The 14,180-nt window shown below is 43.1% G+C and overlaps 2 protein-coding genes across 3 annotated transcripts in view; both read left to right on the top strand.

Annotated features, from left to right (window-relative positions):
* Positions 1-5,605, top strand: part of LOC137570873 (heme-binding protein 2-like) — a 38,385-nt gene extending 32,780 nt beyond the window's left edge. For both annotated transcript variants that reach the window (XM_068279580.1, XM_068279581.1), the window contains exons 3-4: positions 2,869-3,037; positions 5,301-5,605. In XM_068279580.1, the coding sequence (XP_068135681.1) occupies positions 2,869-3,037; positions 5,301-5,490 (359 nt within the window). In that variant the 3' untranslated portion in view covers positions 5,491-5,605. The remainder of the gene's footprint in view (positions 1-2,868; positions 3,038-5,300) is intronic.
* A 6,571-nt stretch (positions 5,606-12,176) lies between these two features.
* The window catches only part of DTD1 (D-aminoacyl-tRNA deacylase 1), a 203,117-nt gene continuing 201,113 nt past the window's right edge, over positions 12,177-14,180 (top strand). The window contains exon 1 of the mRNA XM_068279579.1: positions 12,177-12,303. Within this exon, the coding sequence (XP_068135680.1) occupies positions 12,261-12,303 (43 nt within the window). The 5' untranslated portion in view covers positions 12,177-12,260. The remainder of the gene's footprint in view (positions 12,304-14,180) is intronic.

Here is a 14,180-nt window from a genome sequence, read left to right as displayed (position 1 = left end):
TCTGGGTCGTATAGAGCCTTCACTCTCCGCTCTCAGTGCTCTCTATCCTGTGCTAGCTCCCCCCCCCCCCCCCCCCGTTTCATTCCCCCATTAAAAGGGTATTTGGAAGTCTTCGGGAAGTCTTCACAACCATTTTTGGCTGTTAAAGTTCACAGATACAGCTAGACTTGTCATTAATGGGGTCCAGACTTTCTCAACAATAGCTGAAAAAAATATAATACATTGGAAGAAGCCGAGACCACCACTATTTGAAGTATGGCTTAAGGTCATATCAGAATTCTTTGAGCTTTAAATCACAAATCAACCCACGATACCATTAAACATGATGCTAATATAGGAAAAATGGACTCAAACAAAAATAGCATATCGTACCATAGCGAACAAATAACATAAATTAAGTACTAAAATGCTTAACATTATTATGATTTCATATAATACAAAGAAATGGCTATAAAAAAGGGTCAAGGTAAACAGTGAATCTGTGGAAAGATAAAAAAGGAAGGAAAAATAAAGAAAAGAGAAAGGCATAAGAAGTAAGACAAAAAAAGGAATATAAAGAATTATCTAGTTACTAAAGAAATATATAACCATGCTTAAAAGTCTGTATTATGAAAATCGAGGTGATGTTCTGGGTATATGGGTGTGATTCAGTATATTTAGAATAACTGCAATGTTAAAACTTGATTGAAACTTGAAGACTACTATGAAATGTGGTTGTACAACAGTTTGGAGCAATTTTGTCACATTATTATTATTAATTGTATTTATAAAGTGCCAACATAATATGCAGTGTTAAAAGATATGGTGTTGAGATTTGACACTAGATGAAACTCGTCCAAGGCAGGTGATAATGACCGCCTCTGCTGACAATCCAGTGTGTGTATAGCAGCCCCTGACTGCTCAGCCAGCAATCTGACCTGGTGCATTGCTGTGGCCACGCTACAGCTAAGAGCATTGTTCACCCTACTGACCCTTCTCCCACGTGATGTCACTTTTACGCTGCTCTGTCACGCGCCTAAAAGCTAGTGATGCATTTGTCAGCCTCAGCTTTGCAATGTCTTAGCTGAGAATCCAGCACATGTACAGTTGCCTCATGACCAGTGGTGGAGCAATCACTGTAGAAGCCATAGTGGCCCAATGTGCTTGGCAGGCAGTGATACAGGGGTCTTACCACTGTTCTACCTATATCTCTAATCTTAGGCACACATACTACCCAAACTGCTCCTAAGGCTCCTACAGTGATCTTTGAATTTCCATCTTGCTTATGAACTCCTCCCACACACAGTTACAGCTCTTGGGAAGCCCAATCAGTGGAACTCATAGTCCATAAAAAACTTGCAGCATCCAAAGACTTAATAGGTTTTCAATGTACAGGCAAACAGATGGTATATCAGCATGTCCGTGGACATCTAGATGAAGGTGAAGGGTCAACATTCGTTTCACAACTGCTTGATTTGTCAAGAAGAAGTCGTTCTTTATGGACTAAGTGGAATTAAAGTTAAATATTACTGATAATTCCAGGTATGCTCCACTTCCACCATGGCACAGGGATTCTAGTGGGAAGCTTGTAAGAGTAGGAGCTAGCAGATGTGGTGTTCATACTTCTGGCCTGTAGATGGCACTGTGATATACTTATGTTATACTACAAGATTGCATAGGATCTATCTATGCTGTTCTATACCTGTTCATTCCTGTCCTGCTGTCTGTGTGTATTAGACATATAGCAAAGCATGGCTTGGTGTTTACAGGACTGCAGTAACTTGTAAATAAACCTAGTTCCAGGTATTCTGCATCAGTGATTACTTAACATAACAGCAGTGGCGCTATGGACTATTTGACACTGAAGTCTCTTTATTTTTTTTACCTTATCTTCTTATTCATCCTTCTTCAGCATTAAATTCTAAGCTGAATCGCCGCAACCCCCTCGGCAGAACGAGTTATTTATAGCCATGAAATTGCCATGCAAACTTCCAGCGCTTGTATCATTCTGCTCCTTGGTAGAGACAGAGCCTTGCGCAGTAGCTCTACCTGTACTCCAGTCAATCTCCGTCGATCTCTTCCTCTCCCCACCCCTCTCAGTACACTGAGAGGGGCAGGAAGAGGCGGAGATCAGCAGAGATTGACTGGAGTAGAGGCAGAGCTACTGCGCAAAGCTCTGCCTCTACCAGGCAGCAAAATCTACAACCTGCAACGTCGTGGAACTTTGCAGGTAATTTCATGGCTATAAATAACTAATTCTGCTGCAGGGATGCAGCAATCCAACTTAGAATTTAATGCCGAAGAAGGATGAATAAGAAAATAAGGTAAAAAAAAGAGACTTCAGTGTCTCTTTAAACACCCAAGGAAAATGTTTCAGTAAACAAAGAGAAACTCCAACCAAGAATTTAACTTTAGCCCAATCAGTAGCTGATACCCCCTTTTACGTGAGAAATCTATTGCTTTTCACAAACAGACCATCAGGGGGCGCTGTATGATTGATATTGTGGTGAAACCCCTCCCACAAGAAGCTCTGAGGACCGAGGTACTGTTGGCAGTTTCCTGTCTGTGAACCATGTTACATTGTGGGAAATAGCTGTTTACAGCTTTCTCCAACTGCCAAAACAGCTAGGAGCAGCTACATCACCTGCCCACTGTAAAAATGTCTCCATGTAATAAATGTCAGAATGTAAATCGGGGAGAGGAAAGATTTTACAATGAGCAAACACTGACTAAATCATTTATACATAATTATTGTAAAAATGAAGCACTTTTTTATTACATTATTTTATTATTTTCACTGGAGTTCCTCTTTAAAAGCTACTAATTTGTCTTTTGTATAAAATCATTTAATATTTGTCATCTAAACTTTGCTTTTACTTCCTTTGTAAGGTTTATCTCTAGAAATGAATGTGCCAGTTCGTGTTACTGTGCCACTGCATGGCTCTACGAATAATGCCACCATTTCCTTATTCCTGCCAAGGGCATTGTCGACTCCCCCTAAACCCAAAAACCCAACTCTTGTTTTGGAGAGTTTTCCACCAACATCTTTTTATGTCAGGTAAGTGAAGTCGAAAGACTGATGGTATCAATAACTTTTTATTAACCAAATACATTTACAATGTGCTAAAGTCTGTTTTAGAAAACGGTTGCATGCAAAGATCCTTTTGCAACCTTGCACTATTCCACACCAGTAAGTTCAGGAGGTAAAGGAGTCCAGCAGCGGGACGTAGTTTGTAGTTTGGAGAGAAGCAAGTCTATTAGTAGGTATGCCATAGAGCAGGGTAATCTATTTAGGCAAGCACTAGCATTTTAGTAGTGTCCTGAGTGATAAAGGGATGGATGTGAGCTATGTTCTTGAGGTAGAGATGACAGGAGGTGGTTAGAAAGTAAATATATGGAATAAATGAGGGGAAAGAGATATAAGCAATCCCTAATCCCTAGGGATATCCCTAAGCAACTTGGGGATCTGAGCTTTTTTTTTTTTTTTTTTTTTTTTTTTATTAACTATCAACAGGTGAGACCTTATTAACTAAAAATTAGAGATGATCAGGGGTGTTAATCTGTACCACGGGGCCCCCTTTGCAAAACATGTTGGGGGCCCCATCCCTATATTTGGCAGCAGTGACAGGGCTTACCTTTTCCATCGTCGGGTCTATTGCACCTGGTGCTCCACGCTGCAGCCACTAGGTGTCACTGTCCTCTCTGGTCTCTGTTATCTGAGTTTCTCTGCATGACGCGCACAACGTGCTGCGGACTTGCAATGAAGGCAGAGACCAGAGAGGACAGTGACACCTAGTGGCTGCTGTAAGGAGCGCCAGGAGCAACATACCTGAGAGTGGAAAAGGTAACACCCATCACGGCTGTCGTGCTGACCGGCCTGACACAGCAGAGGAGCATGGAGAAGAAAGGAAGAAGTCCGGGTCCCTTCTCACTGCTGCCCCCCCCCCCCCCCCCCCCCCACACACACACACACATACACACATACATACTTCCCTATAGCAACACCAAAGAAAATGATCAATAAATAGCACATTTTTCTGACTTGGTTCAGATTTTGTAGCAGCTTGCATGCAGTTTGAATTTGGAACAGGCAGCATTTGCTGCCAATTTGAAATGGCCAATTTGCCGTTGTACATTCAAATAAACTTTACATTAAATCAGAAGAAGTAGTATCTACCGTAAAGACTTATAGAATATACAGACTTAAAGTGTACCTGAGGCGATATGTGACATGATGACATGTGTATGTGCAGTGCCAAACATATTAATAACCAGGCTGATTTACTTGCTTATTTTGATGCCTGAAAGAGTTCATTTCTAGGCACGGAAGTGATGGAAGTGACAGCTTCTGTCTTGTTGGTACCTTGTCGGGAATATAGTAAACATCCTTGATAAGCAAATTACAGCCATAAAAGGTTTCCTGGCAGATTACAACTTCTGAGGGCAGGAAGAGATAAAATACATGAACTACTGACCATTTTCTAACTCTGGGACACTTAATAGGCTGCCACTGATTAGAGACAGTAAAACATTCAACCTACTCTGTAAATGTTTAAATATAAAAGAAAATCATGGGATACTTAAAGTAATTTTTAGGAGTAGGAGGATAAATATAATTGTTTATCTCATCAGTTTATTAGAGGCGTAGCTAGGGTCTTCAGCACCCTGGGACGAAGCCCCCCCTTTCCCGGACAAAATGGGTGTGGCCACACATCGGAATGTGGTTGTGGTCAAGGGTGGAGTCAAATGTTGTTTAGTTGGCCAGAAGTGCCCTTTTCCCTCATGGATAGCCAGATGTGCCCCCTTTAAATAGCCTAATATGCACCCCTTTAGATAGCTAGATGTGCCCCCTTCCCCCCATTTAGATAGCCAGATCTGGCCCCTTTAGATAGATAAATGTGCCCTGCTTTTTTCTGCTGCTGTTAACACTTCTGCACTCCTCTGCAGAGGGAGGGAGAGAAGCCAGTGAGCTGCCTTTTATGCACGTGGAGGTTCAGCGGCTATGCTATGCCCCACAGTGCTGCACCCGGGGACATACGTATGTTGCCCCCTCAGCTATGCCTCCGCAGTTTATTTTCGCCTCAGGTTCACTTTAAAATTATAGAATATAAAACAATTTGAGTATAACTGAGCTCTCCCCAATTATTTTTACCTGAAAAAACTAACTAAACTGAAGAGGCCTTTTCTCTGAACCATATGGCCCATACGCCATTTCCCCATTGTCCTTGCTACTGGTTATAGTTGACTGTATATGGTTGCTTTCTCTGCTGATGTTTATTCATTGTACTGTCTTATTTGAAAGGATGTTTTCTGTTTAACAGGTGTTTTGGTGGCTACGCACTGAAGTCTGACTTTGAGAAACAGTCTAAGGTCCTTGCTGAAGCTCTCACCTCCCTTGGCCTACCTTTTGAAGAAGAATATGGGATGGCAGCAGCATACAATGACCCGCTTACGTTTTTTAAGCGTCACAATGAAGTCTGGTTTAGGTCCCGGAACCAGGAGACAAGATAAAAGATGTTTGTTCAGCTCAGGACTATTACGTCATAACAGTCAAATCTTTATTTCTGTGACAACATCAATACAAAATTATATTTGATATGAAATTAAAGCTCTGTATTTACTGGTTTTCCCATATGTATTTTTCATGCTTTCTGATAAAGTTAGCATTGCACAAATTTGAAAAAATAGAAAACAAAACAAAACATTGTTTGACTCACTAAAAAAAACAAAAACACACACACACAAAAACCCGACTATCATAAAGATCCAAAATGTTCTGTTTTAGTTTTGGATAGTGTGGAAATAGGTTAGAAACTTTCAGGTTGTTATTGCTGTCTGGGTCCTCATTAAAAGCTTCTTACCTCACTTCCTGCCTATAGCTGCTCCATGGAGCATTGTGGTTTTAACTTGAAGCACTGGCATCCCAGGGACAGAAATGAATTGGAGAATCTAACCTTTCCCCACTTTATAAAAATCTGATTTATTTCCTGCAGTCTCTGCCACACTTGTGCTGGGAATACACCATGACTATTTGGGCAGATAAATGGTTCAGAGGTCTGATCTTATTTTCAATTGTTTGTCTGATCCATTCTCATAGAAGACAGTAAATCTGCTAAAAAAAATCTTGTGTATTCCCAGCATTGGAGAGATTTCCCCACATTCTGTCTGGACAGGAAGTAAGATAATGTAATAGAAAAGGAGATGTGTGCGCTGGAGAGTGCCTGACTGATTGGCGATGGTATTTGGGAATCACTGTGCTGTAATGTGATGGATCTCAAAGGACTTGGGAATTCACTAGTGCTGCTCTCTTCAAACAACGGAATTGGTTGTGTGTTACCTGACCTGAGGAAGACGCTACGCATCAAAACAGGTTGTCAGACTAAGGTTTACGGAGCCAGCTACACAAGAGGGAGACTTCACTTCACTCCAAGCGTTGACATGATTGCAGTATCCCGTTGGCCACTGTTGATTGTGGAGGCATAAGGAATTTCCTCAATTGAGCAGATAAGACAAAATGGGGCTTGATTCACTAAGACAAATAGCATGCCTTATCAGAGTTAACATACCTTATCAGAGTTAACGTGCCTTATCAGAGTAGCATAGCGAGCGCTACGAACTTATGCCTGCTAATTGGCAATGACGAGAGCTCCACTCGTCCTGCCCTGAGCTCCGGCGAGTCCAATCACTTTAAAGGACATTATCCCCGCACTTTGATTGGCCCAGTAGGCTGCCTGTCAAGTGACAGTCTATTGGGCCAATCAAAGTGCGAGGATAATGTCCTTTAAAGTGATTGGACCTGCAAGGGCTCAGGGCAGGATGAGTGAAGCTTTCGTCATTGCCAATTAGCAGGCATAAGTTCGTAGCGCTCGCTATGCTACTCTGATAAGGCGTGTTAATTCTGATAAGGCATGCTATTTGTCTTAGTGAATTAAGCCCAATAAGTTTTATATCTTGTATGTGCAATTCTTAAAGCTCCTTACTTCTCAAATAAAGGGCAATACACCAAGGAGGGCTCTCAGTTCTTTTTGTCTTTCAGCAATTAAGATCATCTGACAGATTAAGGCATCAAATAGCAAAAAAAACTCGCCATGTAATTTCCAGGCAGCTAGACGGGTCGAATTGATTATTTACGACAGGTCCGATTTACTTTTCGATTGTTTTTCTGATCAATTACGTGTAGAAGTGATCAGAAAAATGATTAAACACCAGATCGGACGTGTTGAAATTGAAAATAATCAATTTGACCCATTTACCTGATGGGAAATTGCATGGTGTGTACCAGGTATAAGAGGAGTTCTGTCCCTTTAACCAAAACTTACATAACTTTTTGCGTAGTTTGAATTTTCTCATGATTTTTGATATAATAGCCTTGAAGTACCACGTAACCTTTTCTCAGGTGTTTTTACAACTTCTTCCTCATCATCTGTATACAATAAACTTTTTAAAATACTTCTTACAAATAAAATTATGTTTAAAGAGGTCCTCTTTTTTTTAAAATAAATTCTATTTGAATCGTCTCTTCTGAGCCAGTATTATATTCATACCTTTAGATTGTGTCTGTGATGCCCTTTTCCTCAGGTATACCCTTGCTCCCTGTTTTGCCAATACCCTCTCAGTCGGCAGTAGAAGCCAGCTCCCTGCATTGCTCCCTTCCTGTGTGTAAATGGTGTTATGTCCGAGACATTAGAGCAAGTATTAAATGGAACCCTGCAGTCCTGTGAGAACCCTCCATGGCATCCGTGTTATTTTGACAACAGAAGGAAGTGTGTGGCTGTGTATTTTTTTTTTTTTTTTTTTTTACCAAGAGTCACTTTCTAGCCTATGTACCAACACTCCAGGAGAAAATACAGGGTCTTGGTTGCGTAGAAAGAGTGACCAATGTTATAGTGGAAAAATAATAAATAACTTTATTCAATATCAATCATTGTGTCAGACTTGTCTGGCTACCTGCTATAGGTCAGACTGTAAGCTCATATGACTGAGCATACATATGAAAATGGCTCCGGTAGACTTGGGCGCAGGATACAGCTGTGATATGGCTGATCCTGCTTCTGCACAAGTCCGGGCCGTGTTAATTACTATTCCCCCTCCAGGCCGCCATGGATAGTGGGGGAATGATATAATTCGGCTTCCAGCGATTGCTGGAGGCCGAATTATTGTGTTTTTTAAGCAACTTCGGCTCCGTCTTCTGACGGCACTGACGTTACTCACTGAGCGCCGCTATAGACTGATTCCCATTATAGTCTATAGCGGCGCTGGCTGCGCGCAAATCTAGCAGCGCTGAAAAGCACTGCTCCATATGACTGACCTATAACTCAGCCCTAACACCTGCGTACACTCCTGCCTAACAACAAACTACACAACCCTGCAGGTAGATGTAGCATACAACCTAGCACATAGCATTCACCAAACACAGCAAGGTAATGCAGACACAGTATACTTGAATAGTCACCTGAGGCCTATTAGGTGAGGCAATCACAATACAGATGCATAGTCAAAGCAGGCCGGGATCAGGGCAGGCAGCGTTCATGCAAGGTCCTTTAACAATCCGAGGTTGGCAACAGGAAATCCAGTAAGATGCAAGGTGAGGTACAAGCCGGGTAAATAACAGGTGATCAGAAGAAAAGTAGTCAGGTACAATCTGGGTCGGCAACAGGTAATCAAATCTGCAAGAAGCTTTGGTACAGAGACAGACAGAAATCTTCAGCAAGACAAGGCAATTGGTGTGAGCGCAATCTCAGCTACAAGCCCAGCATAGGCTATCACGGGCACAGACAGAAGCGCTCAGCAAATTCAAATACAAGCATCCACCAATCGGATGTTCGGCGTGTCAGCAGGGAAACATGTGACTACTGTCAGAGCACGCACTGAGATGCGTCCTCCGCCTGTTGCCCTGCATGCATGTGAGTCAGCAGCAGGGACGGCAACAATTGTGCGAAACAATGCAAAATTATGCATACGGGAGATTTCGATTCATCACTAGCAGCAAAGCTGTGCTCCAGAGTGGATGGCTCAAAGTGGAGACTTTTTTTTCCCCTTCTGGTTGAACTTGATGGACGGATGTCTTTTTTTTCAAGCACTGTAGTTGGGTAGCTGTAAGTTGATCCAGTTATAGCTAAGAGATTGTAGCCATCATATCGCCGTGTTCCTAAGGGATGGTTAAAAACAACATTCCCAATGAAGTGAATTGACTGCTGTCGTGATTTTATTTTTTGTCACAAGTTAGCGGAAATTGATTTTTATTGGTTTTTTTTCACAAAGTGTCATTTTCCACTAACTTGTGACAAAAAAATAAAATCTTTTATGAACTCACCATACAACTAACGGAATACCTTGGGGTGTCTTCTTTCTAAAATGGGGTCACTTGTGGGGTTCCTATACTGTTCTGGCATTTTAGGGGCCCTAAACCGTGAGGAGTAGTCTAGAAACCAAATGCCTCAAAATGCCTGTTCAGGGGTATAAGCATCTGCAAATTTTGATGACAGGTGGTCTATGAGGGGCTGAATTTTGTGGAACCGGTCATAAGCAGGGTGGCCTCTTAGATGACAGGTTGTATTGGTACTGAAGTGCAGGAAGCGCAGGATGTTCTCAAATCGTGACCTGGACATGGCAGCAGAGAACATGGGCATGTGATGTATTGGGTGCGTAGACCAATAAGACCGCAATACATTCTTTTTGACTAGACCCATGTTAAGGAGAAGGCCCCAAAAAATGTTCAGTTCGGAAACTTGGAGTGGTTTCCACCGAAAAGGCTGAGCATGGTAGCTTTTTAGATTGGCGGTTGCGTATTGTGTGGCATAACGGTTGGTCTCAGCGACAATTAAGTCGTAGAGACCAGCAGTGATCAGAAAAAAAAATTCTGTCACTGCGGTGGGGCGGGTGAGGGTTTGGCCGGGTGATCAGAAGCCTGCAGAGGGCAGATTACGGCCTGATCTGATGGATAGGAGTGCTAGGGGGTGACAGGAGGTGATTGATGGGTGTCTCAGGGGGTGATTAGAGGGGAGAATAGATGCAATCAATGCACTGGGGAGGTGATCGGAAGGGGGTCTGAGGGGGATCTGAGGATTTGGCCGAGTGATCAGGAGCCCACACTGGGAAAATTAGGCCCTGATCTGATGGGGGGGGGGGGGGGGTAATCAGGAGCCCCCAGGGGGCAGTTTAGGACCTAACCTAAAAAATAGCGTTGACAGATAGTGACAGGGAGTGATTGATGGGTAATTAGAGAGGAGAACAGATGTAAGCAATGCACTTCTGAGGCGATCTGAGGACGGGTGTGCAGGCGATCTGAGGGTGTGTGTGTGTGTGTGTGTGTGTGTGTGTGGGGGGGGGGGGGGGTAGGTGATCAGGTGCCCGCAAGGGGCAGGTTAGGGTCTAATCTGGTGGGTGTTAGTGACAGGGGGTGATTGATGGGTGATTGACAGGTGATCAGTGAGTGATTACAAGGAAGAATAGATGTATACAATACACAGGGGGGGGGGGGGGGGGTGTCTGGGGAGGATCTGAGGGTGTGGGGGGGGGGGGGGGTGATGTGTAATGGTTGAGTGGCTGGATGGTGTAATGGTTAAGGACTCTGCCTCTGACATGGGAGACCAGGGTTCGAATCTCGGCTCTGCCTGTTCAGTAAGAGAGCAACTATTCAGTAGGAGACCTTTGGCAAGTCTCCCTAACACTGCTACTGCCTATAGAGCGCGCCCTAGTGGCTGCTGCTCTGGCGCTTTGAGTCTGCCAGGAGAAAAGCGCGATATAAATGTTATTTGTCTTGTCTTGTCTTGTGATCAGAAGCCCCCAGAGGGCAGATTAGGACCTAATAAAAAAAATAGCGTTGACAGATAGTGACAGGGAGTGATTGATGGGTGATTAGGGGGGTGATTGGGTGCAAACAGGGGGGTGGACGGGGGAGGGGGGTCTGAGGAGTGCTGTGGGCGATCAGAGGGAAGGGGGGGGGAGATTAGTGTGTTTGGGTGCACATAGGGAGGGCTGCAGCCTGCCCTGGTGGTCCCTCGATCACTGGGACCACCAGCCTGTATAATACGCTTTGTATACCATACAAAGCGTAATATACCTTATATTGCAGCAGATCGGGGGTTAACAACCCGCCGGCGCTTCCGTACGGCCGGCGGGTTGATGTTGCGGGTGGGCGGAGCCAATTGCCGGAGGATGCGCGCGATCCCCGGCACTACAGAGCAGAACGACCCGCCCGTCAATCGGCGTATTGCGGTCGTTCTGCGGGCCACTTTGCCGCAGCCCATCGGCTGTGGGCATTCGGCAAGTGGTTAAAAGGAAATTAATATGGCAACCTCTGTATCACTCTCACCCCGGGTTCAGTTTTTAAAGGGAATCTGAAGTGAAAATAAACGTATGATATAATGAATTGTATGTGTAGTACAGCTAGGAAATTAAACATTAGCAGCACAGATTTTCCAGTACAGGAAGAGTTAAGGAACTTCAGTTATCTATGCAAAAGATCTTATTGACCCCAAAAAGTTGTGGACAACACTGTCTTTAGAAGCTCTCGGGCTTGATTCACTATTCGGTGCTAACCTAGTTAGCACGCCCAAAGGCTTTGGGCATGCTAACTAGGGTGCTAAGTAGTTAGCACCAAGAAAATGAGATTCAGCTCACGCGGCACACCCAATGCGCCTATGAGGGCGCATTGGATGCGACCTTAACATCGCACCCATGCGCCATTAAGGTCGCATCCAATGCAACCTTATAGGCGCATCGGGTGCGCCATGTTTTGCACGCACCAGCCTTTACACACACAAGTTTTGCGTGCGAGCGCTAGATAGCGCGCACAGTGTCTTTAGGCGTGAAGAGGGGCTTTTCACAGGCGTGCTAACAGTTAGCACCACTTTGTGAATCAAGCCCCTCATCTCAAATGTCTCTCATTGTTTATTTATAGTTTTCCTGCAGAGGAAAGTTGAAAAGATCATTAGCTCTGCGAAATCATTTAAAATGCTGAGTGCAATGTGTAAACTGCATATATTAGAGAATGTTGCAATGTTATAAAAAAAAAGCTATAAAAATGCCTCTTACTTTGCTACTTTTGTTCTATTAATTATCCGTACTACACATACAATTCATTACATTTTTTTCCCCTTCAGTGTCACTTTCACTTGAGTTAGAATAGAAACAAGATTGTAATGTATTAAGTGACTTGTTGCTATGATTTTCAGCCACTAGAGGGCGCCCACACACACGTTCAACGAGTAGGAAGCGAAGCTGTTGCAGAATTGATAGTACAAGCTGACTGCTCGTTTCCACTTCTCCAGCTCAGCACAATGAAAGCTATAATCCAAAGGGTCACTAAGGCTAGTGTCACTGGTAAGTGCTCGGAGAGAATGGCCTCTGGTGCTGTGTGCAGTACGGCAGGTGCTGGAGAGAGTTGTGCCTCTGTTATACAGTGTGCTGCTCTACATACAAGGGAGGGGGAAGTGATCACACGACATTCTCCTCCCAAATGCAGTGCAGGGAACTTCCTTCCTGTGTACAGCAGCATCATCATCACCTGCTGGCTATTGGAGAGAAGCAGCAGCTGCCAGTGCTGTGTGTGTGATGTAACTAGAGGATTCCCCTCTTCTATGCCTCCATATTACTCTTGCTGTGCATCTACTGACTGCTGTTTTCACTTTCTGCGTCTCTATCCACTTTGTATAAGTATTATGTATTATTCATTCAGGTCATCAGAGGGAAATAGATTTCTCTAGAAATAAAGGAGAGGGAAGATGTAAAACCCAAAATTCAACAAGGCTATTTCCCAAAGCAACACTATTGATCAATGTAAATAATAAATATCCCCTTTAAAGCTAAATTTCAAGTCAACAAGGAAGGCATTTAAAGAGACACTGAAGCAGAAAAAATATATGATGTAATGATATGTATGTGTAGTACAACTAAGAAATAAAAAAATAGGAGCAGAGACATAAGTCTAATATTGTTTACAGTACAGGAAGAGTTAAGAAACTCCAGTTATATCCATGCAAAAAAACTCACTAGCTCCACGACTTTCAGAGTCGCAGAGAACTCTGTCTTCTGAAGCTTATTATCTCAAGTGTCTGGCACTGTAGTGTTTTTTTTTTCCTGCAGAGAACAGTTGAAATGTTCACTGGCCTGCTCTGTAAAATTATTTAAAATGCCGAGTAGTGTGTAAATTGCAAATATTAGAGATTGATGCAATGGTATAAAAAAACTATATAAGTGAAAATAAAAATATGAGAATATTTTCTTTGCTGCTAATCTTCTATTAATTATATGTGCTACACAACCAATTCATTATATCATATTTTTTTTCTCGCTTCAGTGTCTCTTTAATGGCTTAGCTTGCTTGTAGCTGTGCACCTATCCATACTGGAGAAAGAACAGAGTGAAGGGATGAGTGAAGTATATTTTGTAAATGACATCATCATGGAGAGAGAGTGTGTGCGCGTTGGGCTGTGTAAGGAAGGGTTAACTCTAGGCTGCTGCCTCCCTTCTGATATGCTCCATGCTGCTCTCCATCTTCTGACACTTCCACCTTCACAGTGAAATTTACCGGTTCAAAGGAAGAAGTGTCAGAAGATGAAGATCATTTGGAGGGCATTGGAAGGGAGGCAGCAGTGTAAGCGAGTTAACCCCTGCTTACACAGCCTGAACTCCAGGACAATTTTGCTTATTGTGAAATGATCTTGCTCATCCCTACTATAGTGTGCTGGTATTTTTTTTGTTTTGTTTTTTTGTTAGGAGGTTGAGGTTTCTCAATTGTTCATGACCTACTCCAAGTACTAGTCTGCTTCCACATGTGGGAAGCTTTCAGTGAAAAGTTTCCACTGTAATGCAGGGATGCTGGGAAATGTAGTCTTGCATCTCTTGTCCTTAGTGTTGGTATCACATGGTCACACCTGATTCACCTGGCCACTGGCTGGGTGAATCGAGAAAAAAAGAGAAGTGAGCCAAGACACTGATTGACAAGCATTTGGTATATACAGTGGCTTGCAAAAGTATTCGGCCCCCTTGAAGTTTTCCACATTTTGTCACATTACTGCCACAAACATGAATCAATTTTATTGGAATTCCACGTGAAAGACCAATACAAAGTGGTGTACACGTGAGAAGTGGAACAAAAATCATACATGATTCCAAACATTTTTTTTAAATAAATAACTGCAAAGTGGGGTGTGCGTAATTATTCAGCCCCCTTTGGTCTGAGTGCAGTCAGTTGCCCA

Source organism: Hyperolius riggenbachi, chromosome 4, assembly GCF_040937935.1.
Source record: "Hyperolius riggenbachi isolate aHypRig1 chromosome 4, aHypRig1.pri, whole genome shotgun sequence".
Lineage (NCBI taxonomy): Eukaryota > Metazoa > Chordata > Amphibia > Anura > Hyperoliidae > Hyperolius > Hyperolius riggenbachi.
Note: the sequence above shows the minus strand (reverse complement) of the source record. Positions and strands in the feature narration are given on the sequence as shown.